The sequence below is a fragment of the Ursus arctos genome, unplaced genomic scaffold (genome assembly GCF_023065955.2).
Source record: "Ursus arctos isolate Adak ecotype North America unplaced genomic scaffold, UrsArc2.0 scaffold_20, whole genome shotgun sequence".
Lineage (NCBI taxonomy): Eukaryota > Metazoa > Chordata > Mammalia > Carnivora > Ursidae > Ursus > Ursus arctos.
The window spans coordinates 8,523,682-8,539,695 of NW_026622875.1; the positions used below are offsets into that span (position 1 = coordinate 8,523,682).

General features: G+C 34.8%; 1 protein-coding gene across 4 annotated transcripts in view; it reads right to left on the reverse strand.

The window, feature by feature from the left end:
• Positions 1-16,014, reverse strand: part of LEKR1 (leucine, glutamate and lysine rich 1) — a 169,940-nt gene that overhangs the window by 24,548 nt on the left and 129,378 nt on the right. For all 4 annotated transcript variants that reach the window (XM_026497347.4, XM_057315998.1, XM_057315997.1 and 1 more), the window contains one exon: positions 7,846-7,939. In XM_026497347.4, coding sequence (XP_026353132.2) covers positions 7,846-7,939 — 94 coding nt within the window. The remainder of the gene's footprint in view (positions 1-7,845; positions 7,940-16,014) is intronic.

A 16,014-nucleotide genomic window follows, 5' to 3' on the forward strand; every position in this document is an offset into this window, starting at 1 on the left:
CTATTTTCCAAAAGTTAAACAAACGCTGGTTGAAAACTAATACTTCAGATTATTTATGAATTAACTACTGAATAAAAATATTGTAAAGTAGATGATTATTCAAATACACAGACTTTGCAGTAAAAACCAATGTTAAGGAATCAGAATATGTATTGAAGTCCTGCCAAAAACTATGTAAAGTCAGGATGAAAGGAGAAAATATTCACTTGATACCAGTACGAGGTAGGGTGGCATGGTACTGAACACATTTTATATATTAACTCATTTAATCCTTACAACATATAATAATAATAATATATAATAATTATTATTCACACTGGATTATGAAATAGGCTCAGAGAGGTTAAGTACCTTCACCAAGATCACAGAGGTACTATGAGGTGGAGAGGGCGTGCACACTTAGGTGTTTCTGGTAGATCCCATGGCTCAGCATGTTTCATTTTTCCATGTAGCCTGTCTCCCCACACATCTACATAGCATAGTGATTAAGGGCATGGACTTGGTATTTATTTAGTTTCAAAATATTTGGAGATCTTTCCAGATAACTTTTTGTTAATAAATTCTATTTTAATTTCACTGTGGTCAGAAAAAATATTTTGTATATCTTGAATCCTTTTAAATTTATTGAGAATTATGTATGCTCCAGAATAGATCTATTTTAGTAAATATCCCATGTGCACTTGAGAAGAATGTTTATTCTGCTCTTAAATGGAGAATTTTATAAATATCGATTAGATCATGTTTGTTAATGGTGCTGTCCAATATATTTCTTTAAAAATAAGTTGTTCTAAAAAACTATTATATTATTCCATAGAATATATCTCTACTAATTTTCCAGGTATTTTTCTATGAATTATTATTGAGAAAGGCTATTATTGACATCTCTTACTCTAATTATGGATTTGTCTATTTCGCCTTGCTGTTCTATCAATTTTCGCTTAATTTTAAAACCCTGTTTTTAGGTGAATAAACATTTAGGATTTTTATGTCCTCTTGGTGAACTGATCTCTTACACATTATGAAATGATGTTCATTATCCTTGCTAATATTCTAAATATTCTCTTATCTTTGCTTTTAAATTTACTTTTCTTTTTTTTTTTTATATTTATTCATTTATTTGAGAGAGAGAGAGAGAGAACGTGCTGGGGGAAGGGCCAGAGGGAGAGAGAGATTGAGAATCTTCCCGCAGAAGCTGTACTGAGTGGAGCCTGACACATGGCTTGATCCCAGGACCCTGAGATCATGACCTGAGCGGAAATCAAGAGTTAGCCACCCAACTGACTGAGCCACCCAGGCACCCCAAAATTTACTGTTTTAATAGAAACTAGTTCCTCTAGCTTTCTTTTGATTTGTGTTAGCGTATACTTTGTGTTATGCATCCTTTATTTCTAACCTATTTGTTTAAATATTTCTTCATATTAAAGTGTATTTTTTTGTAGGAAGCATAGAGTAGAATCTTGCATTTTTATCCAACATAACAATCTCTGTCAGTTAATGGGCATATTTAGGCCAGGGCTTGGCAAACTATGGCCCTCAGACTAAATTCAGCCATGCCCATTCATTTGCTTATTGTCTATGGCTGTTTTTAAGCTACTACGATGCGCAGAGTTGAGTGGTTGCGACAGAGACTCAATGTCCCCACAAAGCAAAAATATTTACTAACTGCTCCTTTATAGAAAAGTATGCTGACCCCTGGTTTAGATGATTTACATTTAATTTGATTATTGATATGATTAACTTTAAAGCTATCTTGCTATATGTTTTCTATTCAGCCCATTTCTTTTCCTTTTCCTCTTTTTTTGTCTTCTTCTGAAGTTTTTTTTTTTTTAATTCAATTTTGTTTCCTTTGTTGGCTTGTTAGATATAATGCTTTTTCTATTTTTGTGGTTGCTTTAGAATTTATAGACATCTTTTTTTTTTTTCCTTCAAGATTTTATTTATTTATTTTTCAGAGAGAGAGCACAAGCAGCAGGAAGCAGTAGGCAGAGGAAGAGGGAGAAGCAGGCTCCCTGTTGAGCAAGGAGCCTGATGTGGGACTTGATCCCAGGACCCCGAGATCATGACCTGAGCCAAAGGCAGACGCTTAACTGATTGACTCACCCAAGTATCCCTATAGACTACATATTTAACTTAGTGCTGTGATACAACACTTCCTGTATAGGAATTTCACAAGAGTATACTTCCATTTTCCCCTTAGACACTGTGCTATTTTTGTAATATATTTTGCTTCTACATGTTATAAATCTCATATTAGGTTGTTTATATTTTTGTTTCAATAGTTAACTATATTTTAAAGAAATTTAAATAATTAAATGAGTTTATCCACATTTTTACCATTTCTGACGTCCTACATTCCTTTGTATAGATCCTTATTTTCATGCGGTACAATTTTTCTTCTGATTGAAGGACTTCTTTTAACATTTCTCACAGTGTGGATGTGCTGGTGATATATTTGCTCAGCTTTTTCATCTCTGAAAAAGTCTTTCACCCTTATATTTGAAAGATATTTTCACTTTGTATGGATTTCTAGATCAGCAGCTTGCACTCCCAATCTCCTCATTCTTTCAGTACTTTTAGTCCCACCTTCTTCTTGCTTATATTGTCTTTTTTTTTTTTTCGGGGGGGGGGCAGAGGGAGAGAGAGAATCTTAAGCAGGCTCCAACCCAGCATGGAGCCCAAAGTGCGGCTTAATCTCACAACCCTGAAATCATGACCTGAGCCAAAGTCAAGAGTTGGACTTAACTAAGCCACCCAGGTGCCCCACTTATACTGTCTTTGATGAAAAATCTGCTGTCATCCTTACCTTTGTTTCTCTCTACATAACATGTCTGTTATTTTCTGGTTGCTTTTAAGATTTTCTATCACTATTTTTGAATGATTAGATTAGAATGTTCCTCAGTATGCTTGAGGTTTGTTGAGCTTCTCAAATGTGTGGTTTATAGTTTTCATTAAATCTTAAATTTTTCAGCCATTATTTCTTCAAATATTTTTTCTGTCCTTCCTTCTCTCTCCTGTCCTTTGGGGATTCCAATTATTATTATATATATTAGTCCACTTGAATTTGTCTCATAGCTCACTGATGTTCTTGTTTGTTTTGAGTCTTCTATTTTTGTTTCATTTGGATTGTTTCAACTGTGTGTCTTCAAATTCACTGAACTTTTCTTCTGGAATGTCTAATCTACCATTAATCCCATCCAGTGTACTTTTTATCTTAGATATTGTACTTTTCATCTCTAGAAGTTCACTTTAGATCTTTTTTGTATCTTCCATATCTCTATTTAACATGGTCACTTTTCCCTCTAGTTTTTGGGCAAATGGAATATGGTTATCACAACTGTTTTAATGTCCTTATCTGGTGATTCTAATATCTGTGTTGTCTGAATCAGTTTTTATTCGTTGATTTTTCTCTCATTATGTCTTTTTGGATAGCAATTTTTGATTGAATGGTAGGCACTATAAATTTTACTTTGTTAGATGCTGGATATTTTTATATTCCTAGGAGTATTATTGAACTCTGTTCTGGGATGCAGTTAAGTTTCTTTGAATCAGCTTGATTTTTATAGTTCTTCCTTTTAAAATGTGTTAGCTAGAGTCGGCTCAGCATTTAGTCTAGAGCTAGTTTTTTCCTACTACTGATGCAAGACCCTTCTGAGAACTCTACCAATGCCCTGTGAATTATAGGTCTTCCAGACTGGCCTTGTGTGAGCATTTGGTACTCCTCTCTAGTCCTTTCAGTTGGGTCTTTCTCTGCCTTTGGGTAGTTTCCCCACACATATGTACTGACTGTACATATACTTAATGGGGACTCTTTGTAGATCTCCAGCATTCTTTCTGTGTGCTGCTCTTGCCTGAGAACACTATCCTGTGAATTCTAGCTGTCTTGCTCTCTCTGGTCTCCTTAACTCAAAGAACCTGCCAAACTACCTAGATTCACACTTCCTGCACTGTGGCCTTAAATTTATTTCAAGAAACTAGATTTGGGTAGTCACAGCGCTCACCTCATTTGTCTCCTATCTGTAAGAATCATTGTCCTTCATTGTCTGATAGTTAGTGTCTTGAAACCATTGTTTTCTATTTTTTCTCCAGTGGTTTAGTTAGTTAGGAGGGAGGGTAAATCTGGCTCCTATTAGTCCATCCAGGCCAAATGCAGAAGTTTTGGATTTTGTAGTTAGCTCTCATTTTTTTTTTTCCCGGTTTGTATCAGTTGCTATTTCCTGGCTATAGAACCTTGGCAACTTACTTAACTTCTCTGAGCCTTATTTTTTTCCATGTGAAAATGGGAATAATAATTTTATAATAATTAAAATTACATTTATGGAAAGCATTAAGCACAAGGCCTGGCATATAATAAACACTCTAAAAATGGACATTATTCTTATTATCTTGATTAAGGGTTTAAATCAGTTGATATTTACAGGCTATTCTAGATCTAAAATTCTGTGATTTTATTAGTTCAGTTTTGAAAATTACATTATAATTTTACAAATTAAAGTGTGCTCTCAATATTCTTTTAGCCATTCATTTATTATGCATAAATGAAAATCGATATTTTATGACAAGTTCATCCCTGTCAAATTTTGTTATTTCATAAGCTATCCTTTTAAATTCCATTAATAGTACACTTAAACACATTAGGAATTATTCAGCCATTTGGTTCTTCTATTTTGAAGAAGAATTTGAGATTTTCTGTTTGCTTCCCTTTTGTGCTGGAATTGACTATTTCTTGAGGTAAACTCCCCCCACCCTCCTGCATTTTCACTATTAATCCAGTTGCCTAGCCAGGAAGTAAGGTTCTATTTGTTTGTTTGTTTTAACTATTGGTTTTTAAAAGCTCTATGTACTATTTTAAATGAGGTCAATAGTAGTACAAGTCTAAAATGTTCCTAAATGGGATGATATCTTAATAATAATGTAACAAAATAGTTGTTTGGAATTTGTTTATTGTACTACAAAGTAATAGTCAACATATGACTATTGCTTAATGTCAGCAGTCTGGCTATAGGAAATTTTTTCAAAAAGATTTTATTTATTTATTTGACAGAGAGACAGCCAGTAAGAGAGGGAAGACAAGCAGGGGGAGTGGGAGAGGAAGAAGCAGGCTCCCAGTGGAGCAGGGAGCCCGATGCGGGGCTTGATCCCAGGACTCCAGGATCACACCCTGAGCCAAAGGCAGATGCTTAACAACTGAGCTACCCAGGCACCCCAGGAAATTTTTTAATTACAAAACTTTTAACTGAAAAGTAACAACACTGTGCCTTTGGGACCAATTTTAAATGTTCAGTATGCACATTATTTTTTTCACATCAAAGGAATACTTGAAATAAATAAAAATCTATGGCAATTAGTAAATACGCAGTTTATTTTAAAATGTGCCATTCTTGTTGCATAGCAATTATTGATTCTATTATGTGCTTTTTACATACTCTAAAATAATTAAGTACAGGCACAAATTGCTATCTACTTTTTTTGAATGTTAAAAGCATTTAAGTTATGAAGTTTATTCTAATATGTGTATTATATATTTGTAAAGGGAACATTTCATTCCTACACAAAGGCACAGTGACCCAAGAAAGAGATGACAATGTCATATTAGTGATTTTCCTTCCTCATGAGAGGACTTTTAGGGAACTTTTTATTCATAGTCTCAATAACTAGCACAGCCAAGACATAATTATCATTCCTTGGCTTTACTGGTCTGGATCTTGATTTACTGCTAAGCTAAATGATAAGATTTATTAACAAGAAGACATGTCCTCTCAACAAAATGAAATGCCCATTTATAACACAGAAAATTATATATGCCAAGATACATCTATGATATAATTAATTTATTAGAATGATATCACGGTCTTAGCAAGAACTTAGAAAATCTTAACATAGGTTTATTTTCATCATCAAATTAACAGCATGAAGCAAGACCATAATGCTTCTATATAATCAAATGCTAACATTAACTTGGTCCACTTGCTGTGTTAGCACCTCACAGACAGGGTACATTAAGTAGCAGTAATAGAGTAGATTGTAAATGCAGAGACTTCTCCAGTAGATTGTATCTGAAAGTCCTTCATGGGGTGTGACCATGAAGATAAGGAACTTCTACACAGCAAAGGCAGGAAAGTTCACTCTACCAGTCTAAAAGGAGCTCAGGTGTTTGAAGGAAGGGAAGAATATATGAATCTCTATTCACGTTAATCCCATGAGTGAAATTTCTGCATCAAAAGATGAGATGTTTATAATATCTCTTCATACATACTTCCAAATCGCTCTCCAAACGGTTGTTGTAACTTCCAGCCCCTTACAGAGTGAGTATGAATGATTATCTTAAAAGACCTTACCACAATGCCAAAACCACTCTGATAAATGGATGGGTTAAAAAAATAATCTCATTGTTTTAATTTGCATTTTTTGTATTGCTGGTTAGGTTGACCATCTTTTTGTATTTTCAAACATGGATTGGTAAGGATGGAGGAAGTAGGATAAGAATAGACTAGCCAAGTGAGTACCCCCAATAAAAATTAGTACCTCTAATAAAAATTAGAAAGAATTAAAGAAATGTAGGCTTTAGAGAAGAAGGAAAAGAAAAGATTCATACTTCAAAATAAAACAGAATAAGAATGAGCCACTTAGAACAACTTTAGTCTGTATTCTCAACTTTTAATTGTTGCCTCTATGGGACTGTTGTCATAGTGATCATTTCTCTTACAGCCTGACTGTGCTGTCCCTGAGGGACAAGGAAAATGGGATTGATTTAAAGAGGGCCAGTAGTGCCTGAGTATGGCCAACTGAGTAAAGGATGGAAATAGAAGTGAAAAATTTAGAACTGACCTGAGCCAGCAACAATATCTAAAGGGGTCACTTCGGTGGATGGTAGGGTGGAAGAGTCCAGGTGGAGATGTTAGTTTGAAGTGGCCACTGCTTGTTGCTTGAGGTTACAAGTTATAGGGTATAGTCATCATAGAGAAGAATCTGATAATAACCAAATAGGTTGTCAGGACTTTAGTCAAGCAATCTGAATTTCAGTAGCCAGCTCTACCTCCAGATATAAATTTACAATGTTATCAGAAAACCAAGGATGGAGGCTAGTGCTAGGGCAGGCATCAGATGGGCAAGAGAAAGAGTTGGAAAGGCTTCAGGGCATTGTTCAGGATGAGGCCCAGGGATCAATCAAGGAGTATCAGAAGTTTATGACACGGAGATGATCGCTATAGCCTCAATGACTAGAGCTGTACAAGGCCTGAAAAGGTAGGGACCAATAATTTTTAGAATATTATTTGTATCCTTTAAAATTATGCAAGTAATACATATTTATTTGAAACTTTGAAAAATTTAGAAAAATCCAAAGACAAAAATTAATGCATTTTTCAGTACTGTAAGAGAAAATATTTTCTTTGTAAACAGTGAGCTAAATACTTATTCATTTTACTTTGCCAAAAGTTTATAACTGAGTAATTTTGTCATTTTCCATTCTCTTGTAATATCTTCTTAAAAGCAGAGAAATTGTGAGAATAAATTAATATTCCCCTGCTTTTAAGGTTGTAGTCAAATGCAGATTCTGTCCCTTTATAGGAAAAAGGTAAATATTTCAAAATAAAAATTACACTTTTACATGAGAACTAAGGGCTATCTTAATTTTACAAGATTTTAAATTCTGTTTTTACCTTTTTATTTCCCATTATGTTGTCTAATATTTTGGAAAAGATACACATTATAAGCATGTTTGGTCTAGGAAATTCCAGAAGGAATCAAAATGTGCATGGAAGCCAAATGTCTGGAAGAGTCTCCTGGCAAACAGAATTTTTAAAAAGCAAATAAGACACATGCTGATGAGAGCTACATTATCATTACCTTCTCTCTCCAGTTATCATCGTTCAGCAGCTTCTGTCGAAGGGTCTCCTGCAGCTGTTTGATGCTTTTCTGATGTGAAATCAGCATTAATTCCCTGAAAACCATAAACCCAACAAATGAGTCAAGACCCTGAAACTCTTCCTAAATTGCAGTTCTTGGCTCAGAGAATAGTATTTCATAACTTACATCTATTTCTTCTCTTTAGCAATATATATATATTACCACTAGATACTACTTTTACCATTAACAGCAATTTATAAATACTACATACAAGGTAAGTATTTTCTCAGGCTTAATTTTTGCTTAATAAGTTATGTTATTACTTTTGCATGAAATAGTAACAACATATGTGGAGTCATAGATATCATAAAACATTACACATTATGGTTCCAAAGTTTATGACTAAATTCTAACACTAGATAATATTTTGTTTCCTAAAAGAAGGAAAATATGTTGGGGTATGCCATAAAATCAACACATGTTTGCAGTTCTTGCTAGATTTATTTATTTTTTTACTTGTCTCAAGTACTGATAGGAACAAACCAAATTAAGTAGAAGGTAATGAGATATGGTATTGTACAAAACATATTAGAAAATTGAAAAGAAAACACACAGAACATTTTAATATTTTAGTCCACATAAATGAATCTTAAAGTTTAGTTTGTAGTCTTCTGGGTGGAGGTAAGTGCAGAAGATTCGTAAGAGCATTTCACAGGGACACTGAAATTAAGCCTTTGAATATCACAAGTAGTGGCAAAAGCATACTTGTTGATCAGGCTCCTTCCCTCTTCTGTAATCACCATGTCCCTCCTTAGTTTCTATGTAGGTGATTCTTCTCCATTGCTTCTTCCTCTTTCTAATCTCTTTGTTTTCCATCACCACCTTGTTCCTTTTAGCTCTGACTTCTTTCTCAAAATTGTGACTTTTAATTATAACTGCCTGTTGGACATCTCCACCCTAATGAACCATTAATAACAGATACATTAAAAAACAAATTCATCATCATCTCCTGCAATCTTGCTTTTCCTTTATCTTCCTTGAAGATTCTGAAAATCTTCAAAAGTCAAAATCGTTGGTTTGAAATCCCTGAGTTTTCTCTGACTCTTTCTTCTCTTTGTTCTACCACATCCATTCAACACCAAATTCTATATTTTGCTCCCTGGCTGAACTTCAAACTAGTTCCTCTCTTCCTTTCCCACTACCAATAGCCTTGTTAAGACTCTTGACTTTTTCTCCCACCTACAGTATTATAATAGACCCTCAATCTATCTCTTGATTTCTTTTCTAGTCTCACTCTATAATGTGTAAAAAATTACACATTTTTTACCATAATAAAAATAATGCCTACATTTCTAGGCTAGAAAATTTTAAGGACACAAACATAAGAAGACATGTTGGACTTGGTAACCAGGATTTTGAATATCATTTGAGGGAAAATGATTAAAAGAAAAACTCCCCAGACTTCTCTTTTTAGAAGTGTGTTGGACTAGGTACTTTGACAACTCTCCTACTGAAAATAAGTTAAACATTTTTTCAACTTATAAAAAAAATCTTAAAATTCATCAGTGAGCTGGACAAAAAGTGTGAAGGATGCAGAGAACAAAACTCAAGTGAAAGAACAGAAAAAGGGTATGAGTGGAAAACTATTGAAATCTGAATAAGGTCTGTAGTTTAGTTAATTGTATTATACCAATGTTAATTTCTTAGTTTTTACAGTTGTGTCATTGTTATTAAAAATGGGCCAAAGAGAAACAAACTCTCTCTGTACAGTCTTTGTAATTTTTCTGTAATTATTTCAAACTAAATCTTTAAAAAAGTGAAGTAAAAGGAAGAACCCCCAACAATAAATAGAGCATTGAAACCGATTCTCACCTTGAAGATACCTTCCAAATCTGATGAACTTGAGCTTTAAATTTCATAGCCATGAAGGACTCAGGAGAGAAAGAGTCTAAGAGGAAACTCACCTGCATGAAGCTGCATCTCAAAGAGCTACACATGCGTGAAATTCACACCTAGTATGTGTAAAATTCAAATAACATTTCTCAAGGTGCAAAAGAAAAGTACTGGTTTTGAATTTTGGTGCTAGGTAGAGGGAAAAATATAAATCTCTCGCAGGAATTTGTAAGCACAAACTAACCCTAATGCACGTTTGTATCATGAATTCATTCAACCTAAGTAGTTCAAACAGCTTCATGTTGAAATTGTATCTTAAAGTGGTAATAGGTTGACTTTGTCTCCAGATGCCTGGTAGAAAAAAAATCAATATTTTTGGGAGCAACCTATCTTCAACTTGGGACTCAAAGACTTTCTACAGCTTAAAAAGTCAAGACCTAGGAGATCCTGATTTTTTAAAAATCACAAAACTATAAAGAAAAAAAAAAGCCAGTAAGAGAAAGAACAAGCAGACACAAATCAAAGCATAATCAAACTCATACTTTCTAAAGTGTTGAATTTTCAGATACAGAATATAAAAGGTTCAAAGAAATAAAAGTGATTTAAATAACTAATGAAACATGGAAAAAAAAACAAATCAAACTTGCAGAAATTAAAAATATAATAATCAAAAAGAAAAACAGTGGGTGGTCCTGTAGCAGATTATTCATAGCTAAAAAATGAAGTAATAAACTGAAAAGGAGATTTAAAGAAATTATACAGAGTGAAGTGCAGGAAGTGAAACATATGGAAAATATAAAAGAGAAGTTGATGCATGGAGGACAGAGTGAAAAGATCTAATATATATCAATTCACTATTTCAGAAGGAGAGGAGAGAAAAGGGAGAGGAAGCAATATTTGAGGGGACTATTCCAGATTGAGGAAAAACACTAAGTCACAAATCTAGGAAGCCAAATGGATTCCAAGCAAGACAAATAAAAATAAATTTCCCATCTGGGCATCTGATTGTGAACATGAAGAACATCAAAGTAAAAGAGGTCTTAAAAGAAGCTGGAGAGAAAAAAACCATTATCTTCAAAGGAACCCAAACATATTGAAAGCTTATTCTCCAACACAAAGGAAGTCAGACAGCAAAACAATATGTTCAAAATTTTATGAGAAAATAACCACCAACTGAGGTTGGGTACCCAGCAAAACTATCTTTCAGAATGAGACCGAAATAAAATATGCTCAGATAAATAAAATCAGAGTGTTTTCTACAAGCTAAAGGATCTTTGCAAAAGAACCTTCTATAGACTATGCTTTGCAGGAAGGGGTAAGATCTCAGAAGGAAGGTCAAGCATGCAAGAGGAAATGTGAGCAAAGAAACTGGCAAACACACATGCAGGGAGGACTTCCTGGGCATATGATCAGGACAGCTGAACAAGGCCCATGCTCAGAAGGGGATCCTGTGCTTCAGAATTAATGCTTTATGGTCATCATCAAGAAATTCTTAATAATTTTATCTTTAAATTTGTGTTTTATGTGAGGTCTGATGGGACAATTGAGCATGTACCAGGGGCTTGGCTTGGAGCCTTGGTTCCCATACAGTCCTACCTCCTCCCACCTCCCTGCCTTTCCAGGATGGTTCTCCAGCCCCTGCTCCTCACCCCTTGCCCAGCATCTGGGCTTCCTCTGCTTTGGACGTGGGCTCAGGTGCAGGTACCTGCATGGGGAAGGGTGAGGAGTGGGCATGTGTACACCCCCCTTGCTCTGAAGCCTGGGGAAGAGTACTGGGTGTCTGTGAAAGCCAGCATCCATTTCCCCATGTCCAAGGGATCACAACGTTCAATAGTACTCAAGAAAACACCATGTCAGGTTGAAAGAGATAGTGTGAAGGCAGGGGAAAAAAGCTTCTTTGTAGCTTTTTGAACAAGAAACCCCACATTTCCATTTTGTACCGGGCCCTGAAAATTATGTAGCCAGCCCTATGCAGGTAATTGTAAACAAATATCTGTATAAAATTATAGTTTTGAGCTCAAGTGTTCTTTGGTCTTTGCATGATTCAAGGGGAGCCTGAGATATTAATTTCAGACTTCATTAAGTATGCATGGTAAAATTTCAAAAACAACCACTAAAAGAATAGAAATAGAATATACCATTAGAGGAAAAAGCACAAAGAAAATAAACAAAACTCCAGTAATACCCCCCTCCACCCAAAGGCCCAAAAGGTAGAAACAGTGCAGAAAAAGAGGAAAAAATAGAAAGCTTAAGGTAGCAATCACAATGATGGTAAATAAATTAAACTCGCAAGTTAAAAAAGAGAAACAGGCTTGATAAACAAATATAGCTGAGCTACATGTTCTTTATAAGAGGCATTCCTAAAACATAAGGACATGGGGGGCGCCTGGGTGGCACAGCGGTGAAGCGTCTGCCTTCAGCTCAGGGCGTGATCCCGGCGTTATGGGATCGAGCCCCAAATCAGGCTCCTCCGCTATGAGCCTGCTTCTTCCTCTCCCACTCCCCCTGCTTGTGTTCCCTCTCTCGCTGGCTGTCTCTATCTCTGTCAGATAAATAAATAAAATCTTTAAAAAAAACACAAAAACATAAGGACATGGAAAGATTTCCTTTTTTTTTTTTTAAAGGTGTAACAGGGAAATATTAAAGAAAAAGAAGCATGCAACTATATTGATATTAGACAAAGTAAACTTTAAGACAAATTCATTATTCTTGGCTTATAGTGATAACAGGTTATTTCACCATAGCCTAAATTTATATGTACCTGCTAAAATTGCCTCCAACTATATAAAGTAAAACTTTATAGAACTGTAAGGAGAAACTGTAAAATCCATACAATAGTGGCAGATTTCAACACAGTTCCCTCAGTTATGTAAGTCAGTCTCTGGGACCACCAAATAAGGCCATGGAAATGTATACTGCACAACTTCAGGCTATTATGTGAGAGGTCTTCCTGTAATGTGCAATGCAGCAACCCAAGGTCAAGCAGACAATTAATTCAGTAAAAATATAGAGGATTTTAATAATGCAAATAAGACTGATTTAAGGTTCATGTACAGAAGCTTGTACCCGATTAGTAGAAAAACACATAATTATTTTCCAGCTCACATGAAATGGACATCCTACACCAGAAAGTGAATTTCAAACAGTTGTCTGATTAACCTGTATAGTCCAATATGGTAGCCACTAACCATATGTAGCTTCTAAGCACTTGAAGTGTAACTGGTTCAAATTAGGATACCTAAATTTAAAATGCACAGCAAATTTGAAAACTTAGTACCTCCCAAAAATCTAAAATATCCGTGATAAATTTTAAAGATGATTACATATTTAAATAATTTGTATATATGGAGTTAAGTAAAATATATTATACATTTTACCTGTTTATTTTCTCTTTTAATGTGGCAATTGAAAAATTTAAAATTACTAATGTGGTTCACATTATACTACTGAACAGCACCATTAGAGTCCATATTCTCAGAAAACAAACGTCTGTAACAAAAGATATGTAAAATATCTCCATGTATTTGGAAATTTAAAAAATACATTTCTGAGTAAGTCTTGGGTCAAGTAAAAAATCGTAACTGATATTTAAAAATACTTAGAATTGAACAATAATGAAATTGCTACATATCAAAACTTACAGAACACAGTTAAAGCAGAAAGGATAAATCAATTGTATAGTTGTATAGTTTAGAATACAATATAGATAAAGAAGTGAATGCTTTTCAGCTATATGCACCATAATGGACAAATCCTAGGAACATAATTAAAATTTGTTCAAAAAAAATTGGGTAACACTTATAATATGATTTTATTTCTATGAAGATAAAATATTTGCAAACTGTAACTTTTTTAAAGGAATGTTAACAACCTGGTAAAATTATGAAGTGAAGCAAAGAAATGTCAGGTGTTATCCATAGGTTTTTATAGATGCTCTTTATCCATTTGAGGAAGTTTCCCTTCTATTCTTAGTTTGCTGAGAACCACAAAATGCAAGTTGGTGGTTTCCTCTATGCAATGAGTCACTGTGGTGGAACCGGGGAGAAGCACAAAGGGACTTCAAAGCTAATGGTAAGGTTCTTTTTCCTAAACTGAGTGGTTGACACATAGATGTTCATTGTATTTTACTTCTTTATACTTTACATCTATGTTCACCTTCTATGTATCTATTCAATATTTATTTTAAAATAATTAGTGATTAAAGCCTGAGCACATGTATGTGGAGGGAAAGGAATTAAAGGTAAAGACTAAGGTGAAGGACCGGGCAGGTGACTAGTAGGGTAGAGTTTACTGTCAGCTATGCACGCTAGGGACAAAGCAGTGTCATTGGGCCCTGAAGGGACAGAGGTGAATTAGGAAGGCAGGGTCCCTGTCCAAATCATGCTCAAAATCCAGTAATGTAAAAGAAAAATGTATCTTTCAGAGTGTGAGGTACACCCAGCAGGTTCTGATGCTTGCTTAGCAGTCTCTAGGCTGAAGAAAAGGAAGTGAAGCAGAAGAAACAAAGAATGAGGACAGCAAAAGTGGGATTACATTAAAAACCTCATTTGTGGCTTTCCTCCAAATATTCGACCATTCCTGTCTCCCCTGCAGACTCATCTTCCTGTACTTGTCATTTAAATGTTCATGTTCCTCAGCACTTTTTCCTTTCTACTCTTTCTCTAGGTGATCTTATCCACTGCTATGCTTGAAATGCAACCTAGATGCTGACGACTCCCAAATTTTATCTCTGGCTCAGATCTATTCTCTCTATTATCTGAGTATCTGACTCATGAACCCAACTCACCATCTGACTGCTGTACTTTTATATTTCAGAGACATCTCAAACTTAACATACCTGCAATCTCAGAAGCTTAAAGTACTAGAGTTTATTTTTTGCTCATGTTATGTGCCATCTGCTGCTTTGCTCCCCATGTTTTGTTCCAGGATGTAGCTCAACGAGCAACGCTTACCCAGGAATGCTATTTTTGCAGCAGATGGAAAAGAAATATCTCCAAAACATTGGATTTGTTGAAGCTTCTACTCAGAATTGGTGCATTCTCTCACATTTCAGTGGCAAGAACAAGTTGAGTGGCCAAGTCCGATGGCAGTCAGGCATTGATAGAGTAGTCCTCTCACTGGGAGGTATGCACCTAACACCAGGTGGAGCCCATTGAAATTCTGAAATTCCCCTGGAACCCACTGGGAGGATCTCTTCCCTGGAGGTGGGGGATATTCCTTGCTTAGATTGTGGTTCGTTTTCATTGCTGAGTAGTATTTCATTGTATGGTTACACCACAATTTATGATTTCACCCGTTGATAGATATATAGGTTATTTCATAGGTCTTGGCCATTACAAATAAAGCTATCAATACCTCTGTACAAGTTTTAATTTCTCCTGAGTAAAATACTTGGGTAACAAGGTAAATATAATGCTTAATTTTTTAAGAAACTTCCAAAATGTTTCCCAAAGAGGTTATACTGTTTTACATTCCAATCAACAGGGTATGAGAATTCCAGTTTCTCTATGTCCTTGTCAACACCTGGTTATGTTCAAACTTTTTAATTTTAGACACTATGAAAGTATGTAGTAGTATCTCACTGTGGCTTTAATTTGCATTTCCCTAATGACTAATGATGTTGAGATTTTTGTGTGTGTACATATTGACCGCCTGTATATCTTCATTGGTGAAGTGTCCAAATCTTTCATTCATTTTTTTATTAGGTTGTTTACAGTCATATAATGGAGTTTCTAAAGGTCTTTACATATTCTGGAAACAAGTCCTTTATGAGATGTATATTTCGCAGTTTGTCTTTTCATTCTCTAAACTGTCTTTCAGGAAACAGAAGTCTTAATTTTAATGAAGTCTAATTTATCAGGGTTATTTTTTTCTTTTATGGAGTGTTCTTTTGGTATTGAATCCAAGAAATCTTTGCCCAACTCAAGGTCATAAATGTTGTCCTTCCATTTTAGAAGTTTATGATTTTAGATTTTATATTTAGATCGATATTTTGAATTTATATAAATATATTTCATAGTATGAATCAACGTTCATTTTTCACACATGTATATACAATTATTCCAGTACCAATGGTTTCAAATATTATCTTTTCTCTAATGAATTGTTTTAGTACCCATGTAGAAAATCAGTTAACCATATAGGTGTGCCTATTTCTGGATTCTTTATTCTGTTCCACTGATCTATTTGTCTTTCTTGAGACTAGTACCACACTGTATTAAATATGTAGCTTTACAAGAAGTCTTGGAGTCAGGTAGTCACTTTGATCTTTTAACC